This window comes from Abrus precatorius, unplaced genomic scaffold, assembly GCF_003935025.1.
Source record: "Abrus precatorius isolate BTA unplaced genomic scaffold, Abrus_2018 Scaffold8, whole genome shotgun sequence".
Classification (NCBI taxonomy): Eukaryota; Viridiplantae; Streptophyta; class Magnoliopsida; order Fabales; family Fabaceae; genus Abrus; species Abrus precatorius.
Window position 1 is genome coordinate 8,863,811 of NW_020874428.1, and position 21,529 is coordinate 8,885,339.

Sequence of the window (21,529 nt, forward strand, 5' to 3'; positions counted from 1 at the left end):
GCAGGATCCATACCTTCACTCGGAAGCTGGTCATCTGTACCATACATATACAAAAGTACAACAACACACACAAACAGGGGTGAGTTCTCCAAACACAAGCAAACATCCAATAGCCGTACCCCAAGGAAGGTGGCTTTTCACACCATCACTCAAGTCACATCATTATCCAATCTCAGAACAAACATCAATACAATATAGGTCGGTTCATACTTCTCACAGACAATTCCTAGGTTCATCAAACTAATAATGCTCATGATGCATGAATGCAAGTTTCGTCTCTCACTATCCATCCCTCAAATTTTTGTGTTAATGCACATGGTATGCATGGGGATCCCTTACTCTACTGCCAGCGACTTGCCCAGCATTTAGTGTAGAGTTCACAAATTCATATCCAAGCCGTATGGCGATCGGGGGACTCCATTCCCTGCATCACAATCGCACAGAAAAGAATTTACATCATTATTCAAAAACACCCAACTGGTGCTGGCCCCAAACTGGGTCTCTTCGGGAATGGACCTCAACGACCCTAGGATGTGGAGTTCTTGTCGGGCTTGGCTAAGGCTTGCAAGTAGGGTCACGACCAGGCCACAGAGAGCTCTGCTGCACCATCTAGGTCGACTGTTCCCCCTTTCGCCACCCCCGTAGGTCTACTCGGGACCGAACCTCCAATACCTACAGCTGTGCCTCTGTTATGCCATCAAGTCGTTCCAAAGAAATGTTATGATGCATGGAGTATGATTCTCCTTTCTCTCCTTAACGTTTTCTCAATCTTGGGTCATATGGAATTCAAGCACAGAAACAAAGCCCTTACAAGGCCTGCTCAATCACTATTCACTTTCTCATCTAGCATAAATTTGTTAAACAATAAGGTTTAGGAATCACACACAAACTTCCAATCCCACCAATGCACATCCACTATTTCCCAACACATAATTCTCAATGATTTTGACACAACCCTCTCAATCTTAAAGGTTAGGTTTTCTTTCAAAGAGATTTGGTCAGGTACTACCACATGTGAGGGATCAGGAATGTATTTACGAAGTTGGGAGACATGAAAGACATTGTGAAGATTGGATAACTCTATAGGTAAGGCAATTTGATAAGCTGATTTTCCAATTCTCTTCAATATTTGGTAGGGACCAATGAATTTAGGGTGGAGTTTTCGAGACTTTAAAGCTCTACCTATTCTAGTGATAGGGTTCACTCTCAAGAATACGTGGTCTCCTTCCTCAAATTCTAAGGGTCTCCTCCGTTTATCGTGATAGCTTTTCTAAGGATGACTTTTATTGATTAACTACTATATTCAGTCCCTTAATTACCATCTCCATACCTTTATTTACTATCCTTTTAGTTTAGGTAAACTTTCCATCAAAAAGGGCTGCGCTTGATTCTCTCCTTTTATTCCTTGTATAATGTGATGAACATGATGCATGATTCATCTTAGTGCTTACGGATTCAAGTGCAAACAGCAAACACACCTTATCATTATGCAGTCCTTATCACCCATATTTCATCAAAATTATCACAATTTTAAGTACAACTTTTAGGATTTCTCATCATCAAAACCGAGAATGAATAGTTCTCACTTTCTTGTCCACCACAAATTTTCAAAACACCACATGCATAAAGCTTTTCAAACCAAGTGAACACATCCATCACAATCAATTCAATCATCCATCATCCAAACTAACAAGCAACCATTCTCATGCAAATTACACAAAGTCCAACACGGTTTTCAATTTCTAAGTGTAGTTCAATATTCTAGGCTTTTTCCATGCAAGATCAAATCTGTCCAGGTTTTCCACTAGATTTTTATCAAATTAAAAATTATGTAACATAAAGGAAACTAACATGCAATGACATAGTTTCATCGTCCAAGTGGAGGGACAACATTTCCAAGTGACATTCAAATTTCTAAGAGAAAACCGAAACACTTAGGGGCTGAAATCAACATGCAATGGCTTCCATTTCACATGCAATCCAAGGTTTATTGATTACAAGGGTCAATCAACATTTTAAACAAAGAATCCAGCCAAACAAAGGTGAAACTGAGGCATGCACAAAGAGATCCAAAGCATTTCATGGTTAAAAATTAACATGCAAGTGAAAGAATATGTTGATCAAGTTCACAGTTCATGGTTTCAAGAAGGAAATGTCATTAATTCAAAGGTTCCACCAAGGGAACATAAAAACTGAGACATGCACAAGGGAAGATCCACATCCACACATCAAAGTTTCAAGCTTTTTAGGAATTAAAGTTGATTGAAAGCGAAATCAAACTCTTTAGGAAGTAACCGAGACATGCAAACAAGGAAATCCATACTCTTTTTGGATCAAACTTAACATGCAAGTTCAGATTTGAAGTTCTTCCAACATGCAGTCCAACACACACTATTTTTTTTTTCAAGGAAAAATGTGTAAAAACAGCCAAGAGATGGACATGCAAACACATCAATTGTGAGAACTCCCCCTTGCCTTGATTGTGACGAAAATTTAGGAGCAAAAGGAGTTGATCTTGGCTGGTTCTTCAAAGGAGAGTTGCTGGACCGAGAGGATGAGTTTCAAACTTCAATCTTTCTCCTCTTGGTTAGGTTGTCTTCCTCGATTCTTTGAAGAGAAAAAAGGGGAAAAGCTTCAAATGGTTAGGATCAAGTGAAAAAGGAAGCTTTTTAGGAGTTTTTGGTGTTATGCTTCCATGGATCTTCAAATCAAAGAAGGAAAAAGGATGAGGAAGCTTACCTCTTTGAAGGAATGGTCACGGTTTTGAAGAATCAAGCAAGAGAATGCAAAAGTGAAAGCTTGGAGCTCCTTGGCTTGTCTTGGAAGGTTGAGAGGATGAGAATTTTTTGAGAGATTTAGGGAGGGAGGGTCTCGGTTTCTTTGAAGAAATGGAGAAAATAGGAACTTGAAAAGATTTTTGAGAGGAAGGGTGGAGGGCTCACGGTTTTTGAGTGAAAAAAGAGAGAAAATGAGGTGGTTTGGTCTATTTATATGGAGTGTTTAATTTCCCTTTGCCAATTAGAACTTAATGCTCACGGTTTGGGCTTTGTGGGGCAATATTCAAATGCAAAACTGCACCAAATTAATTTGAAGCAATTTGGAAGTGGAATTTGGTGAAAAACTTGAATAATAAGGGTGTCACAATTTTTTGTGCATGAATAGTGAATTCTTTTGCAAACTTGTAAGTTAAGCAATCACATTTTGGCAAGCAAAATGCATGGAGGAGTGTGGAGGCTACATGCACACGGTTTGGAGTAAAACATTCCAAGAATTGCGCAAAATTCCAAAGGCTAGATTCTAGGCAGCAATTGCATGCAATGTGATTGGCTGACGAGGAATTTGATGTGGTGAGATTTACTTTCGAAGGGACATTTGACATGGTGCAGATTTCAAGAAAAACATTTAATTGGAGTAATCATGATGCCGGCCTTTTAGAAGGCACGATTAGAAAGTTCCGGAATAATTTTGTCTACTAATCGGGAGGCAAGAATCTTTTGCATGAATTTCTAGTGGTCGATACTAGATTTGGAAATCTTTACAATAATGATTTCTAGATTTCGTGAGATTCCGTGTAGAATTTTGACGGTTAAGGAATGATTACAAAATCTTAGCAATGATTACAAAATTTCACGTTTTTCAAGGCTAAATACCTTTGATTTGACAATTTAAATAAGATAAAATTTTAACTTTCGGGATAAAATTATCAGAGGCAGTGTGGACAGTACAGTTGAACATACTCAAGAAAATCCTTGGACGATATTGAAACTATATGTTTGCATGCAGTTACCTTAAAATACCGAACTTAGAAATAATTCAATATTCTTATCAAAATAAAATAAAATAATTCAATTTAACCTCCATCTAATTATTCCGATACTAAAGAAGCAGAGTAAGCAAGCAAGTACGATTCAACGGTCGCTAGCTGAATCAGGAGAATCGGGGCGTTACATACTCTATCAACATAAATCATCTTTTTACTTTGTTAAGGACATTACTCTTGATATGCGATGTGCATAAATTTTGTAATAATATCCTCACTCTATTGAAGCAAAATCATTTATGCCTTAATCTTCTCTAATTCTAATTTTGAAAGAAAAGGTTTTGATTTGGTAACCTTAATTTTGTAACACATAAGCTAATCTACACGTAATCTTACTAAATAAACAATTCTATTTAAATAATTGATTAATCACTAATTTTTACAATTAAACACCTCAATATCGTCAAGATTGATGTCAACACACTAAAATCGAACAAGCTTGTAAGTAGGAGACCAAAAGAGCAACTAAACATAAAATAATATACTAAAAAATGAAGTGTGCAACTAACATTTTTTAGGTTTAAAGAAGTTATTATACTATGAAAATATCATTCTTTTTGTTTTAATTAAAAAATTATCTGATTTAATTTTACACTTAATAAAAAATATGGAATTATAATATATTTTTAAGAATTAAAATAATTTTTAAAACATATGATATTTTTTTCAAATCCAACTTATTTAAATTAAAGCAATATTTTAATAAAAAATCTATATGGGATATTTATCTCTTTGATACACAAATTAGTCCTTTAAACAGTAGTGGTTATGTATATTAGTCCTTTAAATAACAACAGTCGTTTATATTAATTTCTTATTTTTAAAAATTACTCTGTTAATCTCTGATATGATAGTTGTCAAGCAGTTAGATCCTTTCTGTTAATGGGTGCACAAGAAATGTTAATTTTTAATAACATGTCATGTTGAGTGACACTTATGATGTTAAAATGACATCATTTCACACGATATCAAGGACTAATGTAACCGATTTTCATCACCACCACTGCTACCATCTTCAACGTTGCTTCTCCTTCCAACCTATGACATTTCTAGTCTTCATTGCCACCTCCTGCTACTCCTCCCACCCCTAGTCATGGTGATATGAACCCTATTTACACAAGGGCTGACCTAAGATCTTTAAGGTTATAACCTTGTAGGAAAATCAGAAAATTTAGTGATGAATTTCTGGGCAAATTAGGTGTTGGTTCTTGGTGTTAAAGTGAGTGAAAAAGGAAGCAAAAACGTTGGTTTGGTGGTGGCTGGACAGAATTTTAGAAATGATGATATCTTGAGTTATAAAACTCCAATTGAGGTGATTCCAAAACGAGGTGAAATTTCTCGTTCTGAACTTCAATTTAGGCTCAAGAATCACTCAATTTGGGCGAGTAAAACAAGAGTTATTACTACAAAAAATTCTGAGCAAAAATTGAACTTTCTAGAATTTTGGTTGAATGAATGGTGGAAGGAAAGAATCACTCTTTCCAAGGAAGGCAACACACAAATGGAAGTAAAAGTCCTTTGATACAGCCAAGGTGTTCTTGAATCACTCAAGAACTTAGGAGAATCACTCTTACTAAGATAAAAGAGATAAACTCTAATATTTCTGAATCAAACTTAACTTGCTTTATTACTAAAAATGGTTCAACTTATATAGAAGCTTTACCATCAGAATTACAAAGGTTTTCAATAAAGGAACATAAATTCTACTTGAGCTAGTAATGATCCACTAACCTAGGGAATGAAAACTACTTAATAACTGATTGTAACTGAAATTGTGCCAACCAAAAGTCACCTAAAAGCCACCAAGTGTGCGTCTCTTGGTCTCCCAAAGGCTGATGCCTAAGTTGCCAATTGGGCCCTTATTACAACTTAAAATAAAACCAAACTAAAGTCGACTAGCTGATTAACCCCAAAACATAATTTGGTCAACCAACTTTACAAAGGATTGGGCCATTATTTAAATTAAACTAAACACTTAAAAACTGAAGCAAAGTGGCGCATTAGTCCTCCTCTATTTGGGCCATGATGCAATTCACAACCTTGGTCTTTTCTCCTTGAAACTTGGGCTTGTATTCAATTAATATGGACAACACTTGTTGAAGAGCTTCCTTTGCTCTCCTTGCTCTAGCCCTTGTCAAAGGTCCTTCAAGTCCTTCAAGTGAATCCTTGCCCTTGCTTGTGGTCATGTCCTCATCATTCTCTCCCTCTTGAGAAGGATTTGTCCTCAAATAGGATTCTCCATCTACATAAAAAAAAGATAAGTTAAACACATTGAAGGTGGAACTAACATTATACTCACCGGGTAGCTCAATTTTGTAAGCATTGTCATTGATTCTTTCAAGCACTTGGAATAGACCATCTCCCCTTGGTTGAAGCTTTGACTTCCTTTGTTTCAAAAATCTTTCCTTTCTCATGTGCACCCAAACCAAATCTTTCGAAGACAACCTTCTTTCTCCCTTTGTTGGCTTGTTTAGCATAACTTTCATTTCTCCTCTTAATTTGATTTTTGACTCTCTCATGAAGCTTCTTCACATAGTCCACCTTTGCTTGACCTTTTTTATGCTTAAAAACTAAAACATTAGGCATAGGCAAAAGATCAAGAGGAGTTAGTGGGTTAAAACCATAAACAACCTCAAAAGGAGAACAATTAATAGTGCTATGAACAGCCCTATTGTAAGCAAACTCAACATGAGGTAAACAAATTTCCCAAGTCTTTAAGTTCTTCCTTAAAACTGTCCTAAGCAATGTTCCCAACGTCTTATTACTTCCGTTTGCCCATCGGTTTGTGGATGACAAGTGGTTGAAAATAAAATTTAGTGCCCAACTTGCCCCACAAGGTCCTCCAAAAATGACTTAGGAACTTAGAGTCCCTATCACTAACAATGCTCCTTGGCAAACCATGGAGTCTCACAATCTCTTTGAAAAACAAATCAGTCACATGAGAAGCATCATCCACCTTTTTACATGGAATAAAATGAGCCTTTTAGAAAACTTATCAACAACCACAAAAATTGAATCTTTGCCACTACTTGTTTTTGGCAGCCCTAAAACAAAATCCATGGATAAATCAATCCAAGGATACTCTGGAATTGGCAATGGAGTATACAATCCATGAGGCTTTACCTTTGACTTTGCCTTTTTACAAACAATGCAATGTTCACAAAATTTTTGCACATCCTTTTTCAAATGAGGCCAATAAAAATGTTCTTGTAATGTTTTTAGAGTCTTTTGGACCTCAAAATGCCCCATTAAACCTCCTTCATGTGCTTCACCAAGAAGCAAGTTTCTTGTAGAACATTTAGGCTACAATGTTACCTTTTCCCTTTTTATGTTTGATGACATAAGGGAATTGCTCTAGAAATTCTACCTACTTGGCATGTCTTTTGTTAAGCTTGCCTTGTCCCTTGATATATTTGAGGGACTCATGGTCACTATGAATTACAAATTCCTTGGGATAAAGGTAGTGTTGCCATGTTTTCAAAGCCCTTACTAAGGCATACAACTCCTTATCATAAGTTGAATAGTTAAGGGTAGGACCACTTAGCTTTTCACTAAAATAAGCAATTGGATGGCCTTCTTGCAACAACACATCCCTAATCCCAACATTTGAGGCATCACACTTAATTTCAAAAGATTTTTGAAAGTTTGGCAAAGCAAGTATGGGGGCATTAGTTAGCTTTTGCTTAAGAGCATTGAAAGCTTCTTCTTGTTTCTCTCCCCATTTGAAACCAACATTTTTCTTGAGCACTTCATTGAGAGGTGCTGCCAATGCGCTAAAATTCTTCACAAATCTCCTATAGAAACTTGCTAAACCATGGAAAATTCTCACTTCGGTCACAGACTTAGGTGTAGGCCTTCTTGAATAGCCCTAACCTTTTCCTCATCCACTTGTACTCCTTTTGAACTCACAACAAAACCAAGAAACACAACATGGTTAGTACAAAAGATGCATTTTTCAAGATTGACATACAATTGTTCTTCTCTAAGCACACACAAGACAAATTTTAAATGATCAACATGTAATTTAAGTGAAGTGCTATAGATAAGAATATCATCAAAGTACACCACAACAAATTTTCCTATGAATTTTCTCAAAAATGGTTCATTAATCTCATGAAAGTGCTAGGAGCATTAGTTAAGCCAAAAGGCATAACCAACCATTCATACAAACCATATTTTATTTTGAAAGCAGTTTTCCATTCATCCCTTACTCTAACCCTAATTTGATTGTATCCATTTTTTAAATCAATTTTAGAGAAGTAACATGCACCATGAAATTCATCAAGCCTAGGTATAGGATGCCTATATTTAATGGTGATGTTATTAAGGGCTCTACAATCGGAACGCATGCATCATGTCTCATCCTTTTTAGGAACCAAAATTACCGAGACAGCATAAGGACTCATGCTATCTCTTACCCATCCCTTACCAATGAGTTCATCCACTTGTCTTTGGATCTCCTTGGTCTCTTGAGGGTTGCTTTTATAGGCTGGCCTATTAGGCAAAGAAGCTCGCAGAATGAGATCAATTTGATGCTCAATACCTCTTAATAGTGGCAACCCACTTGGTACACTTGTTGGAAACACATCTCCAAATTCTTGCAAAAGAGACTTCACACTAGAAGGCAAATCAAGGTTATCAAAAGTGTTAGTGGTCAAAACATAGTTTTTGCAAATTAACAAAAATAGGGGCTGTTTAGATAGAAACAACCTCTTGACCTCACTTTTTGTAGCTAAAAAGCTCTCCTTCACCTCAAGTGTTTCATTCTTCTTTTTCCTCTCATGTGTTTCTTTCTTTTTGTCCTCACTTTTTGAGTTCTCAAGTGTTTGGCTTTCTTTTTCTTTCTTTTCTTGGACAATCTTTTCTCTCATTTTTCTTTGATCCTCACACACCTCTTGCAGACTCAAAGGTTTGAGCACTATCTTCTTATCTTGGTGCATGAATGAGATTTTATTGGTGAAACCATCATGATTGGCTCTTTTATCAAATTGCCATGTTCTTCCCAAGAGTAAGTGGCTAGCCTCCATAGGAACAACATCACAAAGCACCTTATCATTGTATCTTCCAATGGAAATATCCAACTCTACTTGCTTCCTTACTTGCACCTCTCCATCCTCACTAAGCCATTGAAGCCTATATGGCCTACGATGTGGCTTTGTAACTAAATTCAATTTAGACACAAGTCTTGCACTCGCCACATTGGTGCAATTCCCTCCATCAATGATCACCATGCAAAGTTTACCATTGATCAAACATCTAGTATGGAAGATGTTTTCTCTTTGGCTCTCCTCCAAAGGCTTCAATTGGCTACCAAGTAACTGCCTTATCATCAACAAGTCTCCCTCTGGTGTTTTCTCTACCTCCTCCTCCACGTCCTCATTCTCCTCTCCCTTTTCAATTTCGGACTCACTCATATACTCTCCATCTCTAAGAATCATGGTTTTTTTGTTAGGGCACTCATATGCATAGTGTCCTAAGCCTTGACACTTAAAGCACTTCACATCTCGACTCCTTTTAAAGGGTTGCTCTTGAGTTTTTAGAGGAGTTTTTGTTGGTGTAGGCGCTGCACTAGAAGTGGTAGCCCCTCTTCCCTTATCCTTCCAACTAGAAAAACCAAAATTAGTGGAGCTCCTTTTGGCCACACCTTTTCTCTTCAATTGTTGCTCCACTTGGATTGCTTTGTGAAGCAAGTCCTCCATTTCAACAAATTCCTGCAGCTCAACAATATCACGAATATCATTATTCAAACCACTAAGAAATCTAGCCATAGTTACCTCCTCATCCTCTTCTATCTTGTCTTGAATTATGAGCACCTCCATTTCCTTGTAGTACTCCTCAATGCCTTTGCTACCTTGGGACAATTTTTGAAGTTTGAATTTTAAGTCCCTAGAATAGCTTGCCGACACATATCTCTTCCTCATGATCCTTTTCATTTCAACCCATGTATCCACCAATGGCTCCTCATTCCTAGCTCTCTCTTTTTGCAATTTGTTCCACCACACAAGAGCGTAATCGAAAAACTTCATGGCTACAAGCTTTACCTTTTGGGCCTCTTCATAGGTATTACAAGTGAAAGTATGCTCTATTTTCATCTCCCACTCCAAATAAGCTTCTGGGTCACTTCTTCCTTTGAATGGAGGAATAGAAATTTTGACTCCATCAATTCGGTTTTGTCTAGGAGCACTGTCATTCCCTCCTCTCCTCCTTTCTTCTTCATCACGACCTCTATTCTCCAATTGGTCCAATCTTTCATGGAGATCATCATTTTGTTGCCTCATCAATCTCTCCAAATGTTGTGTCAAGGCTTGCATTTGGAAAGGAGAAAGTCCTCCTCCTTGATTAGGATTTCCTTCTGCCATCACAAACAAACAAATTCAAACATTACAAGCAAATAGAAAGTAGAATTTGAAACCTCACCACACTCAAGTGTATCACACAATTATGGCTTTTTCTCTGATGAAAACACTCTTTCCTTTTACCACTCAAATTCTCCTTGGGTTCTTAGGCAATTCAAGAGATTATGGCCACAACAAAGAACAATCCACCAATATGTTCAAGGTAAGGCTAGGTAGGCAAAGAAAAGGCTAACAAATCACAAAAACAAAGGGGTAAAGGAAAATTGGTAAACAAGAGAATTAGTAACAATCCTTTAAGAACACCAATATATTACCTTATAACAAATTGTTGAAAAGCATGAATCATTCAGCCTAAAATTTCTTTTTTTTTGTTGTTGTTTTTTTTATAGGATTTTTTTTGAATTTTCACAAGGGCCTAACTTTTGCAATGATTCAGCACAATCACAAATAATATGAACAATAAGGTAATCAATTGGCAAAAAGAGAATGAAGGAAGGATGTTACCAATTTGATGTTCAAACCCTTAAACTGATATCAACCCTATTTGCACAAGGGCTGACTTAGGATCTTTAGGGTTAGAACCTTGTAGGAAAATTAGAAAATTTAGTGATGAATTTCTGGGCAAATTAGGTGTTGGTTCTTGGTGTTAAAATGAGTGAAAAGGGAAGCAAAAACGCTGGTTTGGTGGTGGCTGGACAAAATTTTAGAAACGACGATATCTTGAGTTATAGAACTCCAATTGAGGTGATTCTAAAATGAGGTGAAAGTTCTTGTTCTGAACTTCAATTTAGGCTCAAGAATCCTTTGGGCAAGTAAAACAAGAGTTATGACTACAAGAAATTCTGAGCAAAAATTGAACTTTCTAGAATTTTAGTTGAACGAATGGTGGAAGGAAAGAATCACTCTTTCCAAGGAAGGCAACACACAAATGGAAGTAAAAGTCCTTTGATACAGCCAAGGTATTCTTGAATCACTCAAGAACTTAGGAGAATCATTCTCACTAAGATAAAAGAGATAAACTCTAATATTTCTGAATCAAACTTAACTTGCTTTATTACTAAAAATGGTTCAGCTTATATAGAAGCTTTACCATCAGAATTACAAAGGTTTTCAATAAAGGAAAATAAATTCCACTTAAGCTAGTAATGATCCACTAACCTAGGGAATGAAAACTACTTAATAACTGATTGTAACTGAAATTGTGCCAACCAAAAGTCACCTAAAAGCCACAAAGTGTGCGCCTCTTGGTCTCCCAAAGGCTGATGCCTAAGTTGCCAATTGGGCTCTTCTTACAACTTGAAATAAAACCAAACTAAAGGCCACTAGTTGATTAACCCCAAAACATAATTTAGTTAACCAACTTTACAAAGGATTGGGCTATTATTTAAAACAAAGTAAACACTTAAAAACTGAAGCAAAGTGGCGCATTAGTCCTCCTCCATTTGGGCCATGATGCAATTCACAACCTTGGTCTTTTCTCCTTGAAACTTGAGCTTGTATTCAATTAATATGGACAACACTTGTTGAAGAGCTTCCTTTACTCTCCTTGCTCTAGCCCTTGTCATAGGTCCTTCAAGTCCTTCAAGTGAATCCTTACCCTTTTTTATGGTCATGTCCTCATCACATGGCAATGAGTTACATTAGCGATTTCATCGTCCAGATTTAAAGAGAGAGAGAAGGTAGAGACTTTAGGTTAAATGATGGTGTAAAAGATAAATTTGGAGGAGGAGAGAAAGCAGACATAATATATCAATTTACTGATGGACAAATTACCATATAAGGAACTAACGAATCAACTTTTTTAGAAAAAAACTAATATATACAACTATTATTATATGAAAGGCTAATTTGTAGGGTTATTCATTTAGAATATATTTTTAAAGTGTGTAAAAAATAAAAAGAAAAAGAATAGAATACAATATAATATGTAATGTTAATTTTAAATAATTTAAATAATGAAATTGTATTTTTAAACTAACATAAAAAAATAACTTTAATGCTTTTTTAGTGTAAAATGTATGATGTTAATTTTAAATAATTTAAATAATCAAAACACGTTATTGCTCGTGCGGTGCACGGGTCGGGTAGTATTCTTAACACTTGCTACTTTCATAAAGAAGACTTGTAACATTTTAGCCTCTCTGACCCACTCATTCCTCTGCTAAAGTTACAAGTTTCTTTCCAATGTTATCTCCATTGAAGAGTCCGACGAAAGAAGGAGGGATACTCTCCACACCCGATGACATGTCTTCAATCACATATAACTTCCCTGTTCGAAGGTAAGCCAAAATTTTTGCCAAAATAACTTCAAAATCACTCATAAAGTCAGCAGCTAAAAATCCTCTAATGGTGATTCTCTTGTACACAACGTCCAGCAGGTTTGGAGAAGCTCTTTTTCCCGCATCAGTGTACTCAGATATTACCCCACATGCAGCCACTCTTCCAAATGCTTTCATGTTAGCAACCGCTGCCTCTAACATCTTTCCCCCAACATTGTCGAAATATATGTCAATTCCATCAGGAAAGTACCTGAGATGATATAAAATAAACTAATCAAACACTAACTATTTATAATTTAACCTTGTTTTGAACTTCTATTCAGAAATAGGCTCATGATTTTATCTGCCAACACTGACAAACCTTTTAAGAGTGGCGTTCAGATCTGCTTCTTCCTTGTAATTGAATGCATCATCAAATCCTAGCTTTTCCTTGAGCAGTGCTACCTATAACATAAGACATTGACAAGTTATTGATGGATTGGGATTTTAAGCTAAATACCCAAGTTAGTATGGAAAGGGAAAAATCCTAAACCTCACCTTCTTCTGGTTCCCAGCACAACCAACAACGTAGCAACCAAAAAGTTTTGCAAATTGGCCTACCAAATTTCCAACTGATCCAGAGGCTGCTGAAACAAAAACCTTTTCACCCTTTTGGGGCTTACACACTTCAAAAAATCCCACATAGGCTGACACTCCACTAAACCCTGCAATAAAGAGTGGACCAAAATAAAATGCGTTTTTCAAACTTGAGTACCGATAGTGAACAGAAATCGACCAATACTGTTAAGGAGTAGTTCATTCAGTGACATGGTCTAGTTTGAGTAAATCTTTAGAGAAGAGAAGTCTTTGTATATAGAAAAAGTTTTACTTTGGTGTTATATATCTACATATATATTGCTCTCTTTTTACGGTCTGAAATGTATTTAGTACAACATTTTTCACATTTTTATTGAAGAACAATAACTTCTTTCAGTGCACAATGCAGCATTTAAGAAAATAAATATCGAAACCTTATTGTTTACAGCACTTGGCAGAAAAACCGAGGAAGAAAACAACACATGAGATGGAAGTGATAAATGATGCGCCATAATAGGTAATTTACCCAGAACTCCAAGATGATAAGAGAGTGGAAATTCAGAGGAGTCTATTTTTTTAATTATGCTTTCTTCTTTGACCACACAGTACTCTGCCCAAGTGAACACTCCCATCACTAAATCATCTTTCTCAAACTTAGCATTCCCTGAAGCCACAACTTTTCCAATAACAAGAGCATCAATAGCCTGGAGAGTACCAACGTGAAACAACTCATGCTAAGAATATACTAATTATTAACAATTAAACAATACATGTATGATCTTTGGCATTCATTCTTCTAGTAAAAGACACATTCAAAATATTCAGTAGCAAAATGATACCTCGCCTGGAGTTATGCGCACTGTAAAGTTTATGGCGCTCTGGGAGGAGCTGTAACTCTTCATGCGGTTAATCTGGTAAGGGTCAATTGAGATGTAGAGATTCTTCACAATGATATCATTAGATCCTGCTTTAACTGGCAGAGCAAAAACCCCATTTTTGATCTCAAAATGGGATTCTTTGGGTGCATCATCAATGTGATGTTTCACTACTATGTATTTGTTTGTCACTTCCATTTTTCAGTTGGTCCAAATCCGTTTCTATGTTCAGGCTAATTGCTCTATGTATCTATAATCATTTATGTATAATATTTAATATTCTCCAACTTGTTTCATATAATATTTAATATTCTCCAACTTGGTTCAATTATTAACTTAGGTAGCATCGAACGAAGATGATCGACAACAAATCACGTCACTATAACAAACGAACGCCGACCACATATCTAATATTAGGAATATTTCCGACATTTCAAAGAGAAGGGACCGCTTGTGCTATCTGACAGCTGGAATCATATGTGAACACCAAGTCTTAAGCCCTCCAGATTCTTTATTACTTCTAAAATATTACAATAATTTAAAATATGAACCAAGTGCAGTACAATTAATTTCTACGGTAAAACTATTGGTACCATGAAAACTCTTATTTGTATTTATTTGATTCATTGAATGAAATAAACAAGTCATTCAAAACTATAAAAGTATAATAATTTTTGTATTAATTATTCATTATAATAATAAATTTATAGAAATATAAAAATTTATTAAATATTTTGACTTTATTTTATATTAATTATATATTATAATAAATCAATTTTCTTAAATAAAATACATTTATTTATAGGTGAACTTGAAATATTAGGGGCAGAGCTACACTTATTTTCTTAATGGGGTCAACTAAAAATATTAAAATATTTTTAAAATTAATATATTAAACTTAACTAATAATTTAATAATTTAGAATAATTAATACTCATATAAATTGTAAAACAATAAAAAAAATATATACAATAATTATTTATGAAAGCTAAGTGGATTCTTCTTGTAACACCCTCATTTTGTAATTTATTACTATTGTAATTAATGTTAGTTATTTGAATTAGAAGTGTTTAATTGATGTGAACTACAGGATATCTTGCTGTAACGAGACAAATCTCGCTGTAGCGAGAATGAGGCGATGGAAATGAAACATTTTGGAGCCCTCTCGTTGTAGCTAGAATCTCTCACTCTAACTAGAATCTCTCGCTATAACGAGAATGCTCTCGCTGTAGCTAGAATGACAGACAGCAAAGGACGAATGTAACTCCCCAAATTTTGTAATATTAATTATTGATAATTATATAAATCTAAATGTATTTTTATGTGTGTATGTATATACGTGTATGCATGACTGGATAGGGTTGAAATGGGCTAAGTGCCTAAGTGTAGGGCATGATACTAGGTTGTTCTCGCTGCAGCGAAAGGGTCCTGGGAGGAAGGACCAGAACTTTCGCCTTCTCGCTGTAGCGATAGACCGACAATTTAGGGTGCATTTCTGGGTGTAGTCTCGCTGTAGCGAGATTTTGCAGAAACTAGAGTGCAGTTTTCTTTGATTTTTTTGCTGTAGCGAGAGGGCGTGTCGTAGCAACGAGAGTGTCGCGGCCAAAAAAGGATTTAAAGGGAGTTAGGGTTAGGGGAGAGTTATTTCTCCCTCTCCCTTTGATTCTTTCATCTCCAAACCCTTTTTCACCGATTATATTGCCTCCAAAGCCGTTCAGAAGCTTGATTGAAGGTTGACTTCATGTGGGGGACGCTTGGAGGTGAGTTTTAATGGTTAGGGTTTCAGTTTTTCATCCCCTTTCTCTGTTTTCGTGGTTCCCCTAAGTTCTCAGGGAGTTTCTCCATGTGTTTTGGATGAAATCCGTGAGGGGGAGCATCTCTTGGTAGATTTAGCGTGTAGGTCTTCAATCCGAGGTAAGGAGGGACTCTATCCTACTCTTTTGCGCATGAATTGTTGTTATTCTGTTGAATATTGTGTTGTGACTGAGTTAGTAGGTAGGAAATTGCTGAGAAATGTAATGTGGGCCATGTGCCGTGATATGTGAACAATATGTGCGTTGATATGAAATGGAGGGATTTGGATTATATGTAAATGTTGTGTGATAGAATGAGTGTGGGCACTTGTGCTGTATATTTGAATGAATATTGTGAAAATGTGGGCTCAAGGGCCGTGTAATATGAATGATAATTTTAGGCTGTGTGCCGTGTACAAGCATGACTATTGCATGCGTGAATGAAATATGTGTGAATGGGCATGTTAGTGTCGTTGTAATGTGCTGTGAATGGTTCAGCGATACACTGGGGATGTGCGAGATGAGGACGATAGAAATACCTTAGGGAAGAGGGAGTGGTGGTGACACCGACTGCGGAACAGGTGCACCACGGGTCACACACTCTCTTCCTGACTAGACCTCTAACCACTATCTTTGCTGAGCGACCCGTGACTGCCCACGTGGTATCCGTGAGGCGGGGGTAACCGACGACCATTCATGGTGTAAATTTGTGATCACAGTGCTATAGTGAGTGTGGCTATTGTGCGTATGCACGAGTTTGTGTGTTGTGCTTGTGAATAAGAAATGCTGTCTGTGATTGTATTTGCTTAATGTATTGGTAACATGTTGGAGGTGAGACTCTATGTTGACTATGTGCTTTTGGGTAGTGTAGAGTACTCACCCTTACATTCAATTTTCAAGTAATCAAGACGATCAGCACTGGACTCAGTAAAGGGACAGATGGAATGCTATAGGACATAGAATTTATTTTGAAAATGTTGTAATTGAACTAGTCCTGTAGTGGTCATTTGATATTAATTTGTAACCCTTCACTTATTTCGAAATCTTTTATGAAAAAATTGGTTATTCAATTTTCAAAATTCTTATTTAATTGGAATCAAATTTAAGGTGTTACAATTTTGGTATTAGAGCAGGCCTTTCTCCTAGTACGGTGTGGTTTGAGGCCGAACCATGCGGAAGCTGGTGGGCATGTGACTCCTAGGTGCTAGGCAAGGGCGGGGAGTGATCACCGGTGCAATGTGGCACCAACAAGGAGCGACTACTTGGCAGGCTTCCGGCGGTAAGGGGTACATGAATGAATCGAACTTACATCGAAATGAGAGGGGGATCCAAAGACTGTGTATACAGTTAAGGATAGCTTAAAGGAATTGATTAGGACTACCTATACTAACAAAATGCATTTACTTTTCGGTGACCTATCACTTAAGAACTCAAAAGTTAAGCGTGCTTAACTTGGAGCAATTATGGGATGAGTGACCTTCTGGGAAGTTCTCGGGAAGTGTGTGTTTGTAGGGACAGTCGTCAGTCCTGAATAAGTTGCTGGGCTGTTACAATAATAATGGTATCAAAGCAGTTCATCCAAACCAGATGGGGTATCTGGCTGAAGCGTCCAAGATAAGTGTTGATTATTTTGTTTGCCTGAATTATAATGTATAAATTGATCTAATATGCTGGAATGTGATTGCTGACTTGTTGTAGCTAGATTGAATATTAGAGGTAGAGGAGCTAGAGGCACCAATGACCTCATGGAACGCATGGCTCAGATTTTGGAAGCCATGGTGCATAATCAAGGCAGGGAGTTGGCTAAGTATAAAGGTTTATCTGTCTTCACTAGGCATGATCCTCCAAAGTTTGAGGGTGGATTCAACCCTGAAGGAGCTCAACGGTGGGTAGCTGATGTGGAGAAGATCTTCAATGCAATGGGGTGCCAAGAGGAGAACAAGGTTGCCTATGCCACCTACTTGCTGTGTAGGGAGGCTGAGGACTGTTGGAGGTTTGCTGGTCAGACCCTGCCACAATAGGATGGCTACATCCAGTGGGAGACATTCAATACCATCTTCCTAGGGAACTACTTTCCCCGAGATCTGAGGAAGCAGAAAGCTAGGGAGTTCCTTGAGCTGAAGCAAGGAAACATGACCATGGGGGAGTATGCAGCTAAGTTCCAAGAGTTGATAAAATACTGGCCTCACTATCAGTGTGGTGATGGAGAGGAGGATCTGTGTGCTCAGTTTGAGCATGGATTGAGGTCAGACATTCGAGCTGCGGTCAATGTGTTTCAACTGACGAATTTGCCCACCCTGGTGAGCAAGAGCAGAATCTTTGAAGCGAACTCAAGAGGGAAGATGGTGGACACTAGGGGAGCCAGCCCAGTGAGGTAAGATAGAAGAACCCCTAGGTTCTCAAGGGGACCGTATTTGGGTTCGAACAACTCTTAGTCTCGAGGGAGTTCATCTCAAAAGGGGAGTAGTGAAAGTGGTTCAAGATCAAGCTCTTTCAGAGGGCCGCTCAAGTGCTTCAGGTGTGGAGGGCCACACATGGTGAAGGACTGCCCACAGCCGAGAATAACTTGCAGCAACTGTGGGAAGTCAGGGCATGTTGCCAATGAGTGCTGAGCCGCTAAGAGAAGCGGTAGTGCAAGTGCATCCCAGAGGCCAGAATCAAGAGGAAGCACGGGGCCAAGTACAAGGCAGAAGCCGAGCATTCTAGGTAGAGTCTTTGCTATGAGTGGGGCGGAGGCTTCACAATCAAAGGAACTGATCCGAGGTAAATGTGTAATTAAAGGTAGATTACTTGATGTGTTATTTGACTTGGGTGCTACACACTCTTTTGTGTCTGTGGACTGCATAAAGAGTTTGAATTTGTATGTGACTGAACTGCCTTGTAATATTGTGGTGACTACCCCTATGGGTAAGCCGGTTGTGACGTCATGGGTGTGTTTGGGGTGTACAGTGATGGTGCATGGTAGGGAGTTCGAGGTGGACTTGATTTGTTTACCTCTTTCTCAACTAGATGCAATTCTGGGATGGATTGGCTTGCTGCCAACCATGTACTACTGGACTGTAGGGAGAAGACTTTGATCTTCAGTGCGACCATGACAGAGGTTCCAAGGCTTATGAGTCAAGGTGCATGGGAGAACACGGTGAACGCCAAGGCTTTCATGGTTATGTTTTCAATGGAAGCCGAAAGTGTAGTGGAGCTGGAGTATATTCCGGTGGTGAGGGATTTCTTATAGGTGTTTCCTAAAGATATTTATGAGCTACCGCTTGAGAGGGAGATCGAGTTTGCTATTAACCTCATTCTGGGAGCAAGCCTAATTTTTGTGGCACCTTACAGGATGTCACCTGTGGAGTTGGCGGAGGTCAAGAAGCAAGTAGAAGATTTGTTGCAGAAACAGTTTGTGAGACCGAGTGTGTCACCATGGGGAGCACCAGTACTCTTGGTGAAGAAAAAGGATGGAAGCATGAGGATGTGTGTGGATTACTGGCAGTTGAATAAGGTGACAGTCAAGAATAAGTACCCACTTCCAAGGATTGATGATTTGATGGACCAATTAAGAGGAACAACAGTGTTTTCAAAGATCGATTTGAGATCGGGATACCATCAAATCCGAGTGAAGAATGTAGATGTGCCTAAGACGGCGTTCAGGACGCGGTATGGTTACTATGAGTATTTGGTGATGCCGTTTGGGGTGACCAATGCACCTGCGGTGTTCATGGACTACATGAACAAGATCTTCTACGAGTTTTTGGATAAGTTTGTGGTGGTGTTCATTGACAACATCCTAATTTATTCAAAGACTTAAGAAGAGCACGCCGAGCACTTGAGGATTGTCTTGCAAATTCTGAGAGAGAGACAGTTGTATGCGAAATTCTCCAAGTGTGAGTTCTGGTTGTTGGAGATCCAATTTCTGGGGCATGTGATATCGAAGGAAGGAATCATGATAAACCTTGCAAAAGTGGAAGCAGTGGTTGAGTGGCCGAGGCTGACGAATGTGGCAGAGGTGCGCAGTTTCCTCAGATTGGCGGGCTATTACAGGAAGTTCATTGAGGGGTTCTCCAAGACAGCGTTGCCCTTAACGAAGCTGACTCGCAAGGGAAAAGAGTTCAAGTGGACCAAGGGGTGTGAAGCTAGTTTCTTGGAGCTGAAGATAAGGCTGACTTCGGCGCCGGTGTTGGCTCTATTTGACTCGGAGCAAAAGTTTGATGTGTATTATGATGCATCCGGGCAAGGACTTGGTTGTGTTTTGATGCAAGACGGACGAGTGGTCACCTATGTCTCGAGCCAGTTGCGCCCGCATGAGGTCAACTATCCGACACACGATCTGGAGTTAGCCGCGGTGGTGTTTGCTCTTAAAGTATGGAGGCATTACTTGTATGGAGCGAGGTTTGAAGTGTTCAGTGACCACAAGAGTTTGAAATACCTGTTTGATCAGAGGGAGATAAACATGCGGCAGAGGAGATGGATGTAATTCCTTAAGGACTACGACTTCACATTGTCTTACCACCCTGGTAAGGCAAATGTGGTAGTTGACGCTCTGTGTCAGAAATCATTGCATGTGGCAGTAATGATGGTGAAGGAGTTAGAGTTGATTAAGGAATTTTGAGACATGAACTTGGCCATGGAGGTGAGGCCGGGGAGTTTGTATCTCGGAGCGATGACAATTGACAACGACTTTCTGGTGTACGTCCAAGATGCTCCGCAGGGAGATGCCTTCCTGCAAGACATGATGACACAGAAGGATGAGGGAAAGGACTTGGATTTCCATCATGATGAAAACGGGGTGGTTAAGTTCCAGAACTGAGTATGCATTCCTCAAGTGGATGAGCTGAGACAGATGGTACTTGAGGAAGCGCATAAGGGCAGGATGAGTTTTCACCCCGGTGCAACTAAAATGTATCAGAACCTCCGGAAGAGTTTTCTGGTGGAATGGTATGAAGAGAGACATGGCTGAATATTTAGCTAAATGCCTAACTTGCCAGAAGGCAAAGGTAGAACACCAACGTCCACCTGGGTTGTTACAGCCGCTGGAGATCCCTGAGTGAAAATGTGATAGTATTTCCATGGACTTTGTTTCTAGGTTGCATAAGACCAGGAACAACCATGATGCCATCTGGGTGATAGTGGATCGATTGACCAAGGCTGCACACTTTCTCTCTATCAACATGAAGTATAAATTGGAGCGACTTGCGGAGTTGTATGTGCAGGAGATAGTCAGGCTGCATGGAGTACCGACTAGTGTGGTGTCAGATAGAGATCTGAGGTTTACCTCGAGGTTTTGGGAAAGCCTGCAACATGCGTTGGGGACTAAGTTGAGACTGAGCTTGGCTTATCACCCACAGACTGACGGTCAGACTGAGTGGACCATCCAGTCCCTAGAGGACTTGTTGAGGGCTTATGTACTCGAGCAGCAGGGAACTTGGGAAGAGTGCTTGCCGCTAGTGGAATTCACGTACAACAACAGTTACCATGCTAGCATTGGAATGGCACCATTTGAGGCCTTGTATGGGCGAAGGTGCAGAACCCCGTTGTGTTGGTATGAAACCAGAGAAGCGACTCTGTGTGCGCCGGATATGATCCAAAGACAGAATGAGAAAATCAGGATGATCAAAGAGAAAATGAAGGCTGCGCAAGACAGGCAAAAGAGCTATTATGATAAAAGATGAAAGCCGTTGGAGTTTCAAGTGGGTGACCACGTATTGCTGAAGGTCTCACCTGTAAGCAGAGTGGGGAGAGCTTTGAAGTCTCGAAAGTTGTCTCCTAAGTTTATTGGGCCGTTTGAAGTACTGAGTAGAATTGGTCTTGCTGCATATCGGATAGCATTACCTCCAAA

General features: G+C 38.6%; 1 protein-coding gene across 1 annotated transcript; it reads right to left on the reverse strand.

Moving 5' to 3' along the window:
* Positions 1-12,222: 12,222 nt before the first annotated feature.
* On the reverse strand, positions 12,223-14,104 carry LOC113846020 (2-alkenal reductase (NADP(+)-dependent)-like). The gene is made up of 5 exons (XM_027473813.1): positions 13,871-14,104; positions 13,558-13,735; positions 12,993-13,159; positions 12,817-12,899; positions 12,223-12,705 (listed from the first exon to the last, which is right to left on the reverse strand). The coding sequence occupies exons 1-5, from the start codon at positions 14,102-14,104 to the stop codon at positions 12,327-12,329; spliced, it is 1,041 nt and encodes a 346-aa protein (XP_027329614.1). The 3' UTR covers positions 12,223-12,326.
* Positions 14,105-21,529: the final 7,425 nt, after the last annotated feature.

Coding starts and splice junctions, on each gene's coding strand:
- LOC113846020 (XM_027473813.1), bottom strand. CDS start 14,104: ATGGAAGTGACAAACAAATACATAGTAGTGAAACATCACATTGATGAT. Junction 13,736..13,870: donor TGCGCATAACTCCAGGCGAG/GTATCATTTTGC, acceptor GGTACTCTCCAG/GCTATTGATGCTCTTGTTAT. Junction 12,706..12,816: donor CTGAACGCCACTCTTAAAAG/GTTTGTCAGTGT, acceptor ATATCATCTCAG/GTACTTTCCTGATGGAATTG.